This window comes from Panthera pardus, unplaced genomic scaffold (genome assembly GCF_024362965.1).
Source record: "Panthera pardus isolate Hobbes unplaced genomic scaffold, ASM2436296v1 HiC_scaffold_16, whole genome shotgun sequence".
NCBI classification, from domain to species: Eukaryota; Metazoa; Chordata; class Mammalia; order Carnivora; family Felidae; genus Panthera; species Panthera pardus.
Window position 1 is genome coordinate 60,182,405 of NW_026526721.1, and position 20,174 is coordinate 60,202,578.

The 20,174-nt window shown below is 41.9% G+C and overlaps 1 protein-coding gene across 44 annotated transcripts in view; it reads right to left on the bottom strand.

Moving 5' to 3' along the window:
• ZBTB20 (zinc finger and BTB domain containing 20) overlaps positions 1-20,174 on the bottom strand; it is a 775,662-nt gene that overhangs the window by 15,165 nt on the left and 740,323 nt on the right. For all 44 annotated transcript variants that reach the window (XM_019448059.2, XM_053903377.1, XM_019448044.2 and 41 more), the window contains one exon: positions 8,229-9,833. In XM_019448059.2, coding sequence (XP_019303604.1) covers positions 8,229-9,833 — 1,605 coding nt within the window. The remainder of the gene's footprint in view (positions 1-8,228; positions 9,834-20,174) is intronic.

Here is a 20,174-nt window from a genome sequence, read left to right on the forward strand (position 1 = left end):
ACTGTTGTACTAAATTGGGCATATTTTCAGATTAATCAGGTGTCCAGAACTTTCATTTATATATGTGTGAATTTGAGACACTATCACTCAGTAGAAATGTTAATATTTTTCTTTCTTGTTATTTTTCTGTCTGTTGCATATAGGGACCCCGAAAGGGCTTTCAACATTATACATGAAATGGATGTGGTCTGCTAATTGTTGCTTTCAGTGTGGAGAAAATGGCTCTTCAGGACTGAGACTATAGTCAGGAATGGCAAGCCCAATCATTGTGTTAGAAAGAGACACAACATCCAAAGCAGACACTAGAATTATAACATAAGGGAGAAGCTCATATAAGCCCCTTCACTTTAAAATGTTCCATTTTGGGCTATACCGATGTGGGAGTCAGATATGAATTCCATTTCCTTGGCTGAGTGACTTGGGTATGTTACTTAACCTCTATAAGCCTCAGTTTCCTTATCTGTAACTTGAGAGTAATACAATAAGACCTGTCTTGTGAAGGTATTTTGAAAACTAAAGAGATAAAGCACTTAGCACAGAGTATGTGATCATTTTAAGAAAAAAAAAAAAGTCAACTGTTCTTTTTAGTAGAAAGAAACTGATGATAAATGAAACCAACTGAGAAATAGTTTGCATTGCATGGGGAAGCCAACTCAGGATAAGAAAAATTTTTTTTCTGATAATCAATAAAGCAAGTGATTATACTGCAGCTATGTAATTCAGAGTTAAGGGTATAGTCCGCTCTCAGTTACATATGCTAATGACAGAAGCAGTATCATGAATAAAATGTCAGCAGACAGCGCTGACAGAGGGTTTCTGAGCAAGCGACAGCTGAGTTCTGGAGGCCAAGAAACTACATGCAAGTGGAGAAACCAAAGGGGCGGCAGTGTCCTTTACAATTCCAACAGTGTGGGGGGAGCGGTGAGCGTATATACTCCTCCAGTTTTTGATGTCTGTTCTCTAAAGAGCCTCTTTTAAACTCCTTCTCATGGACCAGCACCGATGCTCTACCATGAATGACAAGTGAGGGAAGAAAGAAAAAAAAAAAAAAAGAAAAGAAAGGAAGAGAGATACTGTTAGGTTAGTAGATACAGAGGGTCTGCCCAAAGTTTAAGTAAAAGATATCCTACTGGGCTGAGACACCCCAATTCTGAATAGTGACTTCTGTACTGGGGGCTCAGCAAGAACCCATTTATTCTGCTGATTCTTTCTCACTCTAACCAGGCTTCTCCAGGCTTGCAGAAAGCACAGTGAATGCTATTACCGGGATGTTTTCAGAGGCACTGTTCCCACCTGTCTCTACCATACTCTTGGCATCTCCATCATCTACTTTAACACGACACCCTCTTTTTTAGGTGAGTATGGTGAGGGGTCAGAAAACCAAAACTGGGAGCTTGGTGAGAGGGTAGGTAGCAGGGAAGGAAAAGGAGAGTAGGGGTCAGGGAAAGTGGTCACTTGCAAGGAAGGAGTCCTGGAATACAGAACATCAAGGTCAGAACAGAAAGTGGGAAAGGTTCAGTGGCAAGAATGGAAGGGTGCTCAGACAGAGTCACAAAGAGCTTTCATTGGCTGGAAAGTCTGCTCTCCACCAGAGGAGTCTAGCTGAAGGAAGGCCTACACACCTGAGATATGGTTGGTGTCCTTTGTCTCCACTTCTGAGGGTGCGATCCTGGTACCAGCTTGGACTGTGAGGCTGACTGGGGGGGGGACTGTTTACTGGGGACACATTGCATTCAGAGAACATCTGTGGCTTCAGTGACAGGTAACATATTTTGGTGTTGGCAGAATTTTGAAGATCTCAGGGAACTTCATCCATGTTATTTAACTTTTCCTACAACTTTATGAGCAGGTAGATACTAACATCCCCAGAAGATGGTATTTCCATTAGAGAGGTAATGTCCTGAGGGTCACCCAACAAGTCAGTAACAGATGAGAGGATGATTTCAGCCTAGCCAGATTATCACTGCCTCCTCCTGTTAACGATTTCCTGCCCTCTGGATTATGCTGCAAAATGTATATTACTGTAACATATATCTTCTTTTTTTAATAAGTTTATTTATTTTGAGAGAGAGAGAGAATGAGTGGGGGAGAGGCAGAGAGAGAGAAAGAGAGAATCCTAAGCATGCTCCATACTGTCAGCACGTAGCTGGATTTGGGGCTTGAACTCACGAACCATGAGATCATGACCTGAGCCCAAATCGAGTTGGATACTTAACCAACTGAGCCACCCAGGCGCCCCTAACATATGTTCTTAAATGGCTTTGGTAATTTTATGGTGTTTGTGGTTAAGTGCTTTCACAGAAATTATGCTATTTGATTCTTAGAGCAACCATGTAAAGCAAGTATTATTAAGATCCATATATTTTGTGGCAAAAAAACCTAAGGCTCAGATTGATGGCAGAACTTCTATAAGGTGAAGTTTACCACTCTCAGAGAGTGGTAAAACCAAGGCTTTCTTATTTCAAATCTTATACTTGTTCATTTCTTCACTGGCTTGATATAATTAATAGCCCAAATTCTGTGTGAGGATTATCACATTATTACCTTGATCTCAGCATTTTTACACTATTTCTGACATGTTATGTTACTAAATTCCTATATCCATTTACTCAAATTCTTGGCAGAAATAGCTGAGCTTCTCAAAGTAACAGACAAAATTATCATATATGCAGAGGACACTAACAGACTAAAAACGGTCACCAATAAATGGGCTGTTGATAGTATGATTCAGAAAAAGCCCAAACATCTACCATTTGTTAGTGAAGAAAACACAAGTAGAAATGCAGATACAATAAATTCTTCAGAAAATAAAAAAAGAAGGAAAGAAAAAGAAATTTAAGTCTTGCTAGAAAAATAATGCATTTATGTATAAGTCCCTTGAATTAAATTCTCTGGGAAAACATGCCCACATTTCTGAACATTCATTCACTTACTCACTCAAAAAGTATTTGTTAAGCTGCTACATATGCTAGCTTGTATTCATATATAGAATTTAAAGCAAAGAGTCCTAAGATTGGGTCTTAAAAGAAAGTTCCACCTGGATAGTATTGCGAGATAAAATACATGACACCCAGTGAAATCTGACTTTCAGAAAAGAAATGAATAATATTTTAGTCTAAGTATGTCACAAATACTGCATGGGACATACTTATGCTAAAAATACACTTGTTGTTTATCCAAAATTCAAATTTAACTGGACATCCTGTATTTGTGTTTGCTAAATTTGGCAAACCTATACCTGCTGGTAAACAAATACTTCAAATGCCATCCTGGTCATTCAGTTCATTCACTGATCAAACATTTATTGAATGTTTATTATGTGTAAGGTATTATGCTGGGTATATTGAAGTATAAGGTATAGATAAAGATAAATATCTTTATCTATCTATCTATGTACCCACCTACCTACCTATCAACCATTTCTGGCTCACAGAGTTCACATTATAATAGGAATGTGCAGACACAACCCCATAATAATAATACAAGTCAGTATTTTAAGTGCCAGGAGGCGTACATCTGCCATGGTCCTTGTGCAGTTTGAGAGCCTTAGCTCACCTCTCATACATGAGATATTTGCCTCCGTAATATAATTTAGCCACTATAAAAATCAAGCTGTTATTTTCAACTGGTTTAGTTGTTGCAAATGCATAGGTTCTTATGAGTGGAATTTTAGGGAACAATGCTACGTAACAAAAGCAACCTGATGTCATCCTCGTCATCACCCAGCCTTCTAGGGAAATGATTCCTAGCTTAATGTGAATCAGGGCTCACTGAAACACAGATTACTGGGCTCCATCACAGTGTTTGTGATTCAGGTCTGGATGAGCCTGAGATTATGTATGCTGCTGCTATGGGGATCACACTGTGAGAACCACTGCTATTGGGTTATTTTTGCATTTTCCCTATTGCTTGACTTCCATATGCACACTGACACCAAGTCTTATCCTTCTGTGTCCTCTGTCCTTGCCTTCCTATTCTTTTGACTTTTGTTTTGTCTCTTGAGGGGAGGGGACATAGAAGAGCCCTGCTTTGCTCCATGACAGGACGGTTTGTGTTTTTGGTTTTTTTCTCTGACTCTCTTATTTTCAAATACCTCCTTAACTCTTGGTTTCCTTTCTCACAACTTTTATGAGGCTGTAGTAAAGTGAACTGGAGAAACTCTGAGGAGAAACTCTGAGGAGAAACTCTGTGGTTTGTTTGGGAGTGGATAGAATGGTTAGGTGAGGGGTTTTCTTTTACTCTTAAAAAAAAAAATCATTAAAGAATGAAAAAAAAATGCTGATGTTATGAAGGAAGTTCAGGGGAAATCCAAGGAGCACCACATTGCTTCAGCATTTGAATTCCATAGAGGATGGAAACCTGTTAAGAGCTTATTATTCAGAGATGTGAGACAGAGCAAAGAATCTCAGTGTCTCTTGGGTGGAGGGGGCTAAGATAATAATGATGATGGGTTTTTTTTTTTTAAACATTAGCTAGTACTTTACCTTCTATGACAAGCTCTTAAATGTAGCATACCTTTACAGCTACTCAAAAGACAAGAAAATTATTATTTCCATTATAAACTCAAAGAATCTGAGGGTTATAAAATTAAGTGACTTGCTTATGGCCACACAGACAATTAAAGGAACCCAAACTGAACCCAAATAATATAATTCTAGTATAACTGTCTTTCACTTATGTCCCACTCTAAATTTAGTGGTTCCCTGGTTCCCTGGTTCCCTAAGGGAACCTGGTTCCCTGGTTCCCTAAGGTAGAGCTTAGCTCCAAAGTCAATACAATGGACTACTGATTTGTTTCAAACACTTCCCTTCAATGAATATGTGGATCATTAACACAGAGCCCCACAGAATTTTATTTGGAATCCCGATTTCAGAATAGATTCTCTGCAGTTGTCCAAAATAAGTACTATTTACATTAAACCTTTGAGTAACTGAAATGCAAAGCCAAGTACCCTGCATAATAGCTGTGATGCAGAGATCTCAAATATCTTTCCTTTTAATTCTATCAAACTGCTCTTTCTCAGTAAGATTCTTTTACATTAGATTGTAGAGATTATACAAGATTATATTAGATTATACAGATTATATTAGATTATATAAGAATACTGAAACCATCCATACTTTTCCAAGTATTCCTAGTACTTTCTAGAATCTTTTTAGAGCAACATTTGGACTTTTTTGCTCTGGATTTTTATCATTTCCACTGGGCTCCTGTGAAGCTGGGAGGCCCCCCTTTTTTTTTTTATGTTTTCCCAAGAAACTGGAGAGAACTTTGTTTTGAAATGGAGGGCGCAGTGAATCCAGGTCCTGAATTACTTCCATATGTTCAGGCTGTCATGCCTTTTGAAAAATCTAGACCAATTGTTCTTTGACTTTGTTAGGTTATGGATTCGTTCCGTTAGACAAAGGTCTTGATAGACAGATGGCCCTTCCAAACTGCCACTGACAAATAATTCAGGGTGAATGGGAAGAATTTTGCTTCTTTTGAATGAGGTGCTCAAGCGATATCTGTGTATTATTAATTGTTCCCAGACGTAGCCATGTCATACACACCAATACAAAACCTTCATAACTTACTGAGGACCTTCATAGTTTACTAGGTTATCTAAAGGCTAAAGGTTTGAGAATAATTTAGATTTAGATTTATGAAATGACTTTACTTGTAGGTTTTGTATCTATGATGTCTAAGTGTACAAACCCATTGCTGGTTTTCTCGTGGGCAAATCTAGTTATTTGGGTTAACCACAGAATCCTTTAGTGAATCCACTGGATAAATGTGTTTATATAGCAAAAAGACAATTTTTGATAGTGCACTGAAAATTTTATGTTCCAAGTTTAAAGTCTTATTTCAATATGTGATCTAATAGAATTTGTGAATTTTATATCTACTGGGTCTACTGGAAGGGATGCACATTGGGGGAGGGGGGGTGGTAATAGAAATGTATGGATCCAAGACAAGCAAACTAAACTTTGGCTAAGGATACACTTCCACAAATGGTCTCTTTTTCCTCCTTAATCTTTAATTTGATGATTTATGTGACAACTATTCAGGAAAAGAAAGGGAAAAAATTTTGAGAGCACTTTTGTAAGCCATAAAGTGCCACATAAATAAAAATATTACTGCTTGATCCATTTACCAAATAATGATGATACCCATACCACATGGAAAACTACCCCTGATTGATCTCAGGTGATTAATGAATTCACATTTACCCCAGATAAACATAGTGACTTACCTACCTGATTCCTGCTAAATTCAGTAGTGAGTTACCATGTTTATTTGGAAGTGTGAAAATTGTCATCTTTAAGAACAACTGATTCACATAAAGGCACATGCATAGATTTACATAATGTCTTGCCTTAAGCTGACGGTTAAGAAGGCAAAGTTCATTGTAAGTAACGTTCGGTTTTAGTTGTTCACTTCCATGTTGGGTACCTTATCTCAGTGTTTGTTTTCCTTCCCTTCTATTTCCTAACTTAAGTTTATGTGCCTTATGTCCTATCCCCTAGATGCCTGCTAGCTTATCTGAGAAACAAAGTTGCTTTGAGGAACTAATTTATTTTCATGTATTATAATTCTAGTATATAATTTTTTCTGGCAACTTTTTTGGTTTTTAACAGGGTGTTCTGGAACCAGAGGTATACCAGAAGAGTGACTCTTGTGATAAGAATTTCAAATATGGTGATCACCATTGGGGTAGGCATTTTCAGGTACAAGAGAATCTATGTGACATCATATCACATATGTGGTCACTTAATATGGAGGAGCATCTGTGGAATTCTCACTTCTGTGTCTGTTCTGTTACAGAGCTGGAAAAGGGCAGCTGGGCTGGGCAAAGTGCTGGGAGGGCAGGAGATCTTAGCTCTAGAATCACAGAATCCAGGGATGAAACACCATCTCACCCAATTACTCACCTAATGATTGGGTCCCCCCTACAACATCCCTTTGAAATGATCATCCATTCTCTCCTTGAACACCTCTAATTATAGAAACTCAGTCCCTTTGGGGGCTGCCTATCCCATCTTAGAGAAGCTCAGACCATTAACAACACTTTTCTTTTATTTAGTTGAAAGAATCTCCTTTATAACTTCCAATCATTGGTCCAGTTCTACCTTTTGGAGCCAAACAGAATAAGCTTAATGTCTCTTTCCTCCCAACCATTTAAATAAAGCTAGCAATACTAATGTTAGCTCCCATTTATAGAGTGCTGATTATGGGCCGGGAATTGTTTTAAGAGCTTCATGTATTAATTCATTTAATCCTGAAAATAACACTATAAGAAAGATGTATTACTATTATTCTGTTTATATAGACAAGGAAACAAGTATAGAAAGATTAAGCAACTTTCCCAAAGTGACAACGTTTAGTAGTGCCTAAGTCTAATTTCAAACCCAGGCAATGTGGGTCCAGAGTTCCAGCTTAACTACTACATTATGCTGCCCTTGAAGCTCAGATACTTGGATGTGGCTTCTATGATGCCCTGAGTCTTTCCTGCAGGTTGAACAGCCCTAGGACCTTCAACTATGATATGCCATGGCTTTGCCTTCCTTCGTCATCCTAATTATACTCCTCTGAATGGGCCCATCAGTTTATTGTCCTTTTAAAAGGTAGTGCCCAGACTAATCTGTGGTCTCTAGGTGTTGAAAATAGAGAATAAGCAGTAGAAAATAGAGTGAGTCTATCACTTCTCTTCATTTCAGGGACCACAAATGCAGCATAAGCTTGCATCAGCCTTGTGGTCTCTTCAAGCTGATGATTCATACAGAACTTACTACAGACTAAATCTTTCATTCCTATTCTGCGTATATGACTTTAGTCATATATGACTTTAGCCTATGACCACCGCACTGCTGTAGAAGGAGTGTTCACAGTAAAATGAAGTGACTAGAGTATATAATTTCCAAGGACTTTTCCAGTTCTAAACACCTAGGATCAAACAATGTATTTCAAATTCCGATGCATTTAAAGGATATTGTGCCTGCAAATTCTTCATCAGACTTTTTTCCCATTTGCCCTTCTACATAAAGGGTTTCTGTGATTTTGTATTTTGGTGGCACGATGCTTCATTCCTATGACGGGGGCACCCTTGGGGCTTCTAGAAGATGGGTCCTTCTAATCTGAAAGATGACTCCAAGACTTGCCTTCCACTGCTGTCCTGCCCCTCCCTTCCTACAGCCCCCCTGACACCCACAGCCCACTTCCAGGTCTCCAGGAGAGCCTACACTCACCTGTGTGTACGAACATGTGCTTGACGTAGTTCTGTTTGGCGGTGAAAGTCTTGTTGCAGAGAGTGCACTCATAAGGCTTTTTTTCGCCCTGCCCACTGGCTGTGCTGTGGCCTGCGGATGGGGCCAGGGGCTGTGGCGCTGGCAGCTGTGCAGTAAAGGTCGACAGGCCGGGCTGGGACACTGTCACAAACTGGGTCTGCTGGCCTGCCAGGGGCTGTGGCAGGCTGAAGAGGAAAGGCTTGGGGCCGCTGCCCGCGGGCTGGGTAGTGAAGAGGGCCGGCAGGTAGGTGTTGCCGGCTGTGCCAATGACCTGTGTGTTGCTGGTCAAGGTCAGAGGCATCCTCAAGTTGCTGGTGAGGGTTTCTGTCTGGCGTAAGTAGAGCTGGGTACTTGGCAATGGCTGCCCAATGGATGTGTTGACCGAAGGCTGCTGCAGGACGCTCTTGTCGGAGCTGTTGCTGACAGTGATGACCGTGTTGTCCATCTCTACCTCGTTGCTTCTCTCCGGGGAGGAGGCACCTGTTTCTAGCTGGTGCGGCTGCGGGCCGCCCTCGGCAGGAGCTTCCGTGGCCTGTTCGGCTTGGGCAGGTTCGGCCTGGCCATCCCGCGCTGCCCCTGGCCCGAACTGCTGCTCCACAGAGTCAGGCTCGGTGCCTATGGAGGAACTGACGCCCGAGTCGAAGCTCTCGCCCTTGGGCTCACTCTCGGTGCCTTCCGCCTGGTCGGTGTCTTCCGTGCACTCCTCGGATTCGTTGCGCTCCAGGATCTGCACCCTTTGCTGCCCATAGTAGTCGTAATCGTCCTCCATCTCCTGTTTAATGTGGATGTTGCCCACCAGGGTCTGGATGCGCACCGGCCGCGGCTGCTTGCGGCAGTGCGTGGTCTCGGGGGTGGTGGACAGGTAGCGCTCCATCTGCTGCGAGCGCTCATGGATGCGCGTGATCCAGCTGGGGTCTTCCATGTGGTGGTCACGGGGCAGGCCGAGTGCAGTCTCGTGGTGGCTGACCACCGCACCGCTGTAGAAGGAGCGCTCACCGCTGCCGTTCTGCATGGAGCATGCGTAGAGTGCCGAGTAGATCCTGTCCACGCTGTGCTGCGGGTGGCTCTGCAGGTAGCCCGACTCAGTGTCGCTGCTCTGGCCCGATGTGCCTGACTCGGGAGTGCCCCGTGGCGTGTCCTGGCCGGAGTCCTGGATCCCCGGAAACACATCGCCCACGTTCTGCGACACGATGCGCGTGCACTCATCGATGACTGTTTTGATCTGCAGGATGCTGGCGGCCGTGAGGATCTGTAGGGCTTCCGACTGCGAGACGCGCAGCACGCCGCTGTACATGAAGTCAATGAGCTTTTGCACCGACTGCACCGACACCACGGATGGGATCTCGATGTCGCTGTAGCCCAACAGCAGCTTGTCCTGGAAGAAGGGGCTGCCGGCTGCCAGCACGCAGCGGTGTGCGCGCAGCATGCTCCCGTGGATGCGCACCGTCACGTCACAGAAGTGGCCACGGTTGCGCTGCTCGTTGAGGGTCTCGAGCACGGAATTGCTGAAGTTGTGAAGGTTGATGCTGTGAATGCGCTCGGTCATCCCCTTGCAACTGATGTCACCTGCACGGTGGGTGGCAAGACAGACACAAGACAGGGCGTGTGGGTCAGGGCTAACTGACTTCATTCCTAACACCCATGTCTTAGGTGGATAATGCCCATGGCTCATGGAAACAGCCCCAACCCCCCACCTTGCAGACACAAGCAGGCTCTGTGGCGAGTTGGACATGCTTTGCACAGCAGGCTGAGGTATGATGGCCTACGGGAACAATGCCTTTCTTCCATTTGGCCCCAACAATGCCCCAGCTATTTTGGGTACTGAATCCCTGTCAATGCCCTAGAGCTTCAGCCAGGGTTGTCGAAGTAGAGCAGCCAAATAAACAGATGGGTCATTTGCCTGCTCTTACTACAACTTCAGCAAATAAGACCTGAAAAACAAATGGGAGATTGCTTCTCATGGAACTGTCTACTTCCACTTTAGACAGGTCTAAGACGAGGTCCTTCAGGAAAGCTTACATTTTTCCCAGTTTTTCAAGGTTCTTGATTTTATTCATAGACAGCAATAATATTCATTGTTAAAAAATAAACTCCCTTCCTACTCATTTATATGTATATTTCCAAACCCACACCATGTATGCAAAAACTCTTGGAAAATTCAATCCAGACTAAGACATCCACCAAACAGCTGCTGCCATGTTTTCCAGTTGAGGGACAAGTGATGGAATGCAATCTGCTGGTTGAAGGGGCGCTCACCCACTGTTTTCCGTATGTACACATTCTTCTTGTCATCTCTGACAACCTGCTTGAGAACTTTCTAACTTGGTTGTATGTGATATGGATGGTTTCCTGAATTTCCTGAAACTTAATGTAGAAGGAGTGTTAAAAAGGTCAGAGATGGCAGCACTGACCTGGCAGACTGTAGTATACTAGGTGCTCATATTTAGTGTCCAAACTGGGCACTTCTGAGAGTGCAAGGGAGCACTGTTAATAATTAGGTGAGGACAGCAGGAGTAAAGCAAGAATGGGATGTGTGATCACCCAAGCCAATAGAGTGCTGTATGCACTTGCTACAGCTCCCCGTGGGAAGGCAATAGTGTACTATGGGGAGGCTGTGGATAGCCTGACCCATTGCTTATTCCCCACGTTCTGCAGACAAGGGATAATGTCGGTAACATCTGGATCACAGATTGAGAAATAAAATGGATGGCTGTAACACTAAGTCTTAGGGCTTTCCTATTTTTCTACCTCACTTCTCAAATGGTTCCAAAGAATCCTTTTCTCTGAGCCATCCTTCATTTCTATTCCTTATTCTTGCCTTCATAACTGAACAATCAGCTTGAGAGGCCAAGTGAGTAGGCTTTTACCACCCAGGTGGCTCAAGCATGGATTGTTGGCCTGTGACCCAGATCTCTGTGTCTTGTGAGAAGTAACCCCCAGAGGTAATGACCTGCAGATGGGAGGAATGCCCACCTCCTTTGGTTCTTTCTCGTCCACCTTAGGAGAGAGGACCGACCGGTTCAGGAAAGTCTGAGCTCAACCAGCTCTACCTTGCTTCACTCGATCTCCTCCTCATGCTATTTGAGCTCAGTTGGTGTGACCACATCCTTTTACATACTCATTTATTTCCTTTGTTTCCATCTTTATATTTTGTCAGCCTCACATATATCCAGTTAACTTAATAAATGCCTAGAGGCTCTATGTTCACTTTCAGTGATATGATTTGCATTGGTTTTTACGTAAGAGAATTCCTTCTTGTTCTGGCTTCCATTTGGTCTATTATGTGCCTAAAATATTGTATTGGGCTACAGTTTCTATTTTTTTCACTGTTGTAACACAAATGGTCTTTGCCAGATTCAAGAATCATGGTGAACCCTCTATGACCGTGCTAATACAAAATAGAGCCCTAGGGGAAGGCCCCAATAACCCAGGAAGAAATGTTCAGGAAATCAGTCAGCAGACCAAATTCTAAGACCTTGCTGAGTCCTCCATGCACATAGAGCATGATAACGACAAGAGCATTTATTTTTTAAAAGCTTACCACTTATTACCATATCATTTCACTGAATCGTCACAGCAACCCCTATCACATAGGTAGTATTATTATCCTCATTTTTCAAATGGGAAAACTGAGGCCAGAGAAATCAAGAAAATCACTCAAGGCCACTTAGGCAATTGGTGTAAGAGTGGCATTTGAACCCAGGTGGTCTGGCCCTAGAATTCACATTCTTATCTGTTTCATTGCATTTGCATGCTTTGCCCCAAATGAAGTCTGGCCCTTAGGTATCCATGGGTCCACTGTAAAGCTGCATGAAAAGGTTTGTCCAATATGTCCTTCAGTTACTTCTATATCTACCCATTAATTAGCACAGTGTTCATGTTTCTAGGCCTTGGGACTTCAACATGGTTTCAGTAATCTAACTTAAAGACATCTTTAAGTTGCACTAAAATGTAGTAAGACTACACTAAAATGTAGTAAGGCTTTTCTTTGTTTTAATATATTTTTTAAATGTTTATTTTTGAGAGAGGGGGCAGGGAGAGGGGACAGAGGATCTCAAGCGGGCTCCGTGCTGACAGCAGCGAGATCCACAAGGTCCTGGCCTGATCCGAAGTCAGATGCTCAAGTGACTGAGCCACCCAGGTGCCCCAAAATGTAGAGTTTTCTACGTATAATTTTACTATCACTAAGGTCTTTTTTTATTTAACTTAACAGTGAGCACTAAAACTGGCCGAGTCTCTGATAAAATCACCATCTCTAAGTAGGATGGATTTATTAGATAACTTTTTTCCACACAGGTGAAAATACTCTTTTTTTTTTTAACGTCTATTTATTTTTGAGACAGGGAGAGACAGAGCATGAACGGGGGAGGGTCAGAGATAGAGGGAGACACAGAATCTGAAACAGGCTCCAGGCTCTGAGCTGTCAGCACAGAGCCCAACGCAGGGCTCAAACTCACGGACCGCGAGATCATGACCTGAGCCGAAGTCGGACACTTAACCAACTGAGCCACCCAGGCGCCCCAGGTGAAAATACTCTTTAAACACACATTTGCTCATAGCACCAGTCACAGACATATCACTAGATTTGCCATTTATGATGAAGAGGTGTCTTCCTTCTGATTAATTCTGGAAAGAAACTCTACCACAAGTATCATAATAATTAATATCATGTAGCATTTCACAATGGACAAAACTCTTTCACATATAATATCTTAGTATTTTCTTAAAACCATCCTATATGTTTTCAGGACAAGTCCTATTACTACTATTTGATGTAAAATAAGTTGAGGCTATCAAAGTGTTTAAATGACTTAGCCTAGGTTTTACACAGCTAGTAAGAGGCAGGGTTAGGATTAGAACCCACACCCTTGATGTTCTTCCCACTGCATACCACTGGATCTCTGAAGAATGAAAACTGGATCGCCTAAAGATCTAAGGCCACCCTAATTCTCAGGACATAGAAGAAAAGATAAAAACACTGAGAGTGATGATGAAGGTTGCTTTACAGAGGGAAATGGTCAACACCAAAAGCTGTCATCACACTGCACACATTCACACACACAATCTCATGAGAAAAATTCAAACTGCTTGCTTGAGTGAACTGGTCGAGTCTATCCAAACAATCAGGTAACCCTATGGAGATAATCACAAAAAACCCATTACATGATCTGAATTATGGTTTCTGCAGTAATGTCAACCAACTTCGTTAAAGACCACAGAGACAAACTCCAACCTGCACACATGTACAACCTGACCTGACGAGCCTAGTTGGATTTTTATAGACACAATTTTTAAACATCTCCCTGAGTGCACTGGTCCCACACTGCAGTAAGCAGCCATGAAAGGCTGAATGGGCTTTGCTGATACGGGTACAGATGCTATGGGGGACCCTGCCTCTCCATTCAAGCGCGCCTGGTTCCTCCCGCACACAATGCTGAAGCAATTCTTTCCCAGGCTTTCTTTTATATTTAACACTAATACAGTGGGAAAAAGTTTCTGCCACAGCAAGGCAATGTCCAGGCTTTTGTGAAGCAGGCCTTTTCATCCAATGGGCATTAATGTATAGATTCCAACGGAATAAATCTGAAATAGTCTACTGTAGAAGATTTGTTCCCCATTGAAAACAAATCTTGATTAGATGGTTATTCAGGGACTGTATAGGAAGGAATGGTGTGAAAATGCTAACTCCATTCTTTCCTAGATTGGCACTGAATAGGCATTTGGGCTATTCAAAAACAAAACAAAACAAAACAAAACAAAAAACCACCAACCACCCTCTTAACTCTACAAAACCATGCAACTTTCCAAAGATTATGTATATTTGGGGACGCCACCTCACCCCAAAAATACCCCACGATGGTGTGAACATAGAACTGCGGGGGGGGTAAAATGAAGAGTTGATAAAAATGGTTCTCTATGTGTTTAAAAATAATAACCGACCTCCTTTCCACTAGAGTAAAAATATAGAGTCAGCCTGAGATGGCATTCACTAGAAACACACAAGGCATCCTACCACAGAAAGTGGTCATGTATTCTGAATGACTGTGTTCTGTGAGCGAGCACAATACGGATGGGGCTGAAGCGGGGTGAGCACCGAAGGGAAAATCGGCTTGTGGTGAAAGAGGTGATGGAGGGCCTGGCTCTGCCTTGTAGGAACCCGGCTCCTGACTGTCTCTTAAACTGCGGGTGTTCGGGGAGAGGACTTAGCATGAGAATAAAAAGCTGCTTGTGCACAAGGGAAAATGAACAAGAAAGGAAACAGCAGGCAATACAGTCTCCTTTAATTAGGTGTGAAATCCAGTCCTTTCTCAGCCCCGGATATATAAAATCAGACCAGTGCAAGGGTGAGGTGCTAGAGAGGGAGATGGGAATTTGAAGTCTCTGTGATTTGGGAGGAAACATCAGCTCTCAAATTAAAACCAAGACGAATTTCGGTCAAGTCAACACGTCTAAGTCAAATGGCAGGGCCGAAAAGCCCTTGAGCTTTCAATCTGGGCCAGCAGGCGCACATGAGGTAAGTGGGTCAGCTCACAAAATAGGGCTAGGGTGGCCAGGCCTCCACAGCCCAGGCTTTTATATCACACTCTTTGCCACCTTGCACCTTGATACTTTTACTGTGTTGAAGTTTCTCTTTCGTATATCAGGTGATTAGTGGTGATCGTAAGCTACCGTGTGTTGGTGCTACTTACCAAGTTGGTCATACTAGGAAAGACCCACTCTTCTCCTGAGAAAACAGGGATGCATGTGGTCACTCAGGTCCCTTCCTCCCCAAATCTACATCTGTTGCCCCTGCCAGGGCCAAGACCTCGGATATTTGAGTTCACGTATGTGCCGGGGTGGGCAGGAGCTGCTGAGCCTGAGGAGGGCAGAGGTTGCTTCCTCACGGGCTTCACCATCCAAAGCAGATGGCCCAACACATTCTTTCTATCTCAGGGGCATCTTCACAATCTTTGTGAGACAGGGAAACTGAAGGACTCCGTAAAAACCTGCTTTTTGTTCCCTTTCCCACTTCTATTCTGCTAGGACCTGCATCCCTGCCCTACACATGCCTTAATGTATGTCCTCCTTTGTAAGGGACAAGGAGTTCATGATCTCTTTGGAGTCTTCCAGCACAGCAGATAACATCTAAGGACTGACCAGGCGAGGTCATCATGTGCATATTCCAGACCCCTGGCGCTAGACATCTCGACGCCAACACCCCCTGGCTCCAGGGAGTAAGTGACTTATGATGGACACCTGGACTCTGTCCTTGTTCTGACCAGTTCCTGGATGACTGAGAGGACATGTGCACCAGACCACAATCGTCAATAAAAAATCCCCAGGCCCCAAGTGAAGATGAGACTCCCTCCTTTCCTTTCCGAGTCTCCCACACACTCTGTCTGTACCTGCACTCTCTTTCTACCTTCAATAAACTCTGCTTTCACCTCCTCCTGGCTCGCGTTTGATTTCTATCCTGCACGCAGCCAGGAACCCTCTTGGCTGGTCCTGTGGGATGGCCTCTGGGTCGTGGGACCCAGCCCGTCAACATCATTTGGAGGGTGGCTGGGAGCACTGGAGAAATCACTTACCACTGGCTCCATACACCTAGCATATCCTAGCTGTCATTGCCCCTGGATGTGGACCATGGGAGGGTCATTAGCATATGGGAAAGAGAGCTGCACTGCCTTATGCACCCACTCCTGGGTGTAAAGGGAGTGCTTTGGTTTGTCTCCCGGTGAGAGTTGTCCTCTACCTTCCTGATTGTCTAAGCCCAAGGTACAGGAACCATTAGAGGATGTTCTCTTTTTCTCTCTCTCTTTTTTTTTTTTTTATTTTTTACCGTTGGTAACAGAATTGTTCTCTTAAAGCATTAAAAATTTGTTCAACTTTCAGAAATTAGATTTTCAAACTATTTTCAGGAATATACCACCTATGAATGTTGGGAACAGTCTGTATTTACTTTTGTGGTCACCACTTCTTATTTTAGCTGGACAGAGATAGTCAACTTACTAACTTGCCTGAAGTGTTTACAACACCATTCTACTTATGATCTCAGTACCATAGTTGGATATGTCTTTCATATTCCTTGAACTCTCATTCATACATGTAAGGAACTTTCATTCCTTCCGAAGCACAGTTTAAGTATTGAAAGGTCTTTAGGAAGTGTATGTGTGGGCTTTAGGGGTATCCACATATTATCATGAATGGGCATGTTTCTACTTTCTTAGGGATAAGGTCAATGTCTTTCATTAGAATCTCAAAGAGGTCTGTATTCCCCCCAAATTAAGACCCATGAATCGAGAATCAAGTATCTCTCCTCAGGCTGCTCTTAACTACTCTCAGTAATCAGAGCCTCTGAAACTGGCGTCGCCTTCATGACTGCATCTGAGGTAGCAGGCCCGGCGGGCTGATATTTCCCATTTACTTGAGTGGATGCTATTTTATGTGATCAACGCCACAGTCTTAGCCAAAGTGACAGCACTTACCTTTCCAAAGAGAATGATTCAAAAATAAAAATAGGATTGAAAAGGAAGAGAAAAAAAAGAACAGAAATATAGATGATAAAGTACTAACACTAGCTGAGATCTGGAGGAATAGAACAGAGCTATATAGTCTGACGATTGGTGAAGCCAACTATAGGTTTTTATCAGAGTGGATCCCCTTTGAAAGTTAACACAAATCCATATAAGAACTAGGAAATATCCTTTAATGTTTTTTGGACTGTTAAAAATGAGATATTGTGGTATAAATTGAACAAAAAATAAATACAAACTTAACATGCACTTCTTTTTTTAGAAATCTTAATGTGTACTTCCAATCTAGCCAATAAGGTAGAGTTCACCTGAAAGCCCTGTAGTACTTCAAACAGACGGCTTTTCTTTCTTTTTCTCCCTTCCTTCCTTCCTTCCTTCCTTCCTTCCTTCCTTCCTTCCTTCCTCCATCCCTCCCTCCCTCTCTCCGGTCTCTCTCTTCCTCCCTCCCTTTTTTCCTTCTGCTACACCCTTAAGTTTTCCTAAGCTTCAAGTATGGGGAACAAGGGGGAAAAACTGTGAATTATATACTCTGTGATCTTCAGGCCCATTCCCAAATCTAGACTGAGTCTCCATTCTTGTCGTCCTTCCCCTCTCTTCACTCTACCAAAAGCAAGAGCTTCATGCTTCGTCTGAAGGATAGGAAGAGACTGATACTGCCGGTGGGATTTCCAGGGCCAAAGGAAAAGTCCCACGGAAGCCTTTTGAGTTGGCTCTGGAGGCTCTCACAGTCTCTCTCAGACAGCCCAGGCCTTTGGCTTGCCTGATTCTACATTCAGTCTGCTGTTACCTCCAAGAAGGGACTGAGAAATGCCTGATTATGCATCTAACATTGCAAATACAACTGACTGATGGATGGAGTTGTTTTGGGGGTCACCTGAATATTCACCAATTCATGAGTGAAACATTTACTGAGAAAACCCTCTTGGAAATAGATCCATAAGGACACAGGTGATCTAAAATCTAAAACAGTGAAAAGAAATTCATCCATAAGGACCTTTGATATTTGAAACGTATACTCATCAATCAACTTCTCCCTGACCTCAGTGTCCAGGAAAAGCTGGTTCTATGTTTATCTTTGTGGACCCTGTGAAAATCGTACCTGGAGCTCAGGATCAAAATTTAGGTCAAATTTTCAGAACTATATGGGACCTCATGGTATGCTTTTCTAAGTCAAATTTACCCCCTGGCCTCATTCTAGTGTCAATTCCTTATTTTACTTCAACTCTGATTTCTTTTTTATAGTTACATGTAAGTATATTTTCCTACATATTTACTAATGTATTGAGTATTCTTTTAAGCCAACTCAAATCCCTTTAGTTATGAGGTGAGGATATAATCAAACAATCAAGAAGTAATTGAACATCAATTTTATGCAACTGATTCTAAATATAAGTTAAAACTTCAGCTTGGGGTATTATCAAGCTACATGCTTTGTGAATTTCTATACTTTGAGCATCTGATTCCAGTGGAACAAAACACTGAATGTTCAAACACCTTCTTTATTCTCTTATAGTACAGCTTGTGAAAGCTAAGTTTTAACTCTGGGAACAAAGGCATCGGACAGCTATAATTCTAGACAACATTCTGAAAGACACCTATGCCCTCATTCCAACGCTGAAATGAAATGACTTCTTCTTGAGAAGGCAGGACCTGCTGGGACTAAGGAAGAAAGTCATTGAAATCTGAGGTTGATGCCTTTAAATCCTCTTATATCATAAACCTTTTGAGACACCTTTTAGGAGTTTGATTTTTTTTATAAAGCTCTTTCCTTACAAATTTAGCTGCTGCCCTATTGTAACCTTTTCTTTTGTTCACTAAATCTGGGGAACAAAAACACAGAGATGCTGCATCCGTGGGTGGGATACAAAAATGAACAAAGGGATCTACTTACATTCACAGTTAAAGTATGCAGTTTGAACTTGGCTTTGGATAGGCCTTAAAGAAGGATCTTTATATTCAAATGTACAGTTAGTAAGTTCAGTCCTTTTCTTCTGCTTGAAAAGAAATTAAAAATTTTAAAGTGTTTATATAGAAACCAGCATCTTCTTACTTACTAATCTGTTCTTCTTTTGATCTGTATATCATCCTGTACTTATTTTAAAGGAAAAACACATTTTTAATTTGACTGAGTTCAAAGATCCAGAATAACTCCTAGGAATGGCATTCCTTTGGAAAATATCAACTGGTGTTAAAGTATAGTTAAGTAAGAAATTAATTTTTTGACTTTGGGACAACTTTTATCTGAATTTCAATGAGTAAGAAAACAGAACCCCATAGTGTCATTTTAAAAAAGCTGTTTTTTACTCAAATAATCAGAACTTCCTAATCCACAGAACTTCCTTTGGTCCTCTGTTGCTGCACTGTTTTGAAACTGCTTTTGAAGCAGATCTTCAGATTTGCTCAATGCTCAAATGTTCTCTTTGCTTACGTCTTCCGGGAAAAAATAAGTCACTTCCAATGTGACAACTGGTTTTCAAGCACAGTTCTGTGTATTGGTAGAAGGGGGCTACAGTGTTTCTCTATAGAGGGCATGGGCTTGAGCCATGATAGATTGTTTTACTGAAAAAATGAAGGCCTTCTATCTCAAAGCAACAAGGAAAAGCCAAGGAAAAAGGTTATTATTATTATTATTATTATTTTCTGGATTACTAGAAAAGTTAGAAGCACAGGGGGGATTTCATGTTTAGGACAAGTAGTTGAAACTACCTCTTGACAGCCCAGCTAGGGCGATTCATCATGAAACCAGGCACAGAGTTTCCTTAAGAAAGAATAAGATGTAAGTCTTCTAGGATGAAGAAGATCCTAGATAAGTGTTGTTGGAACTCAAAACCTTGGGAGACATGGATAAATAAAGGAAGTAGAAGGCATACTTCATATTATTCTAATGAGGAGTAAGACATTTCATTTTTATTTTATTTTTATTATACTTTATGTGTTCTTTTATATAATATTTTAGTACTATTTACCTGTCATAGGAGAAAAGATATTAAGCTGTAAGAGTCTTCTATAGCTGTAGGTAACATTCTAATAATCTCATCTCACTTCACTGGTTTGATCTTATTTTCCCATTTTCCCCAAATAAAATCTTTGAACTAATCAAAGAAGTGGACATTTTGCCATCTCTTGCATGCACTGCAAGAGCTTATTCTTAATTCTCCTCTGCTGAATTTGTCCTGAGTTCTGAAATTCTGTGCTTTCCTCTACTTACCAGACCTTATGACCATTTGAGAACCCTATAAAAAGTTCTTCCTTCTCTGTGGAGCCCTTCTCTGATTGCCGGGTCCATCTTAATTTCTCTCTTTTCTTAGTTCTGACTGGTTGGTGAGGTAATAGATTGAAACTTTAATTTCTGTTTTTTTTTTTTTCTTTTCCCCACTGAATGAGAAAACTTTCA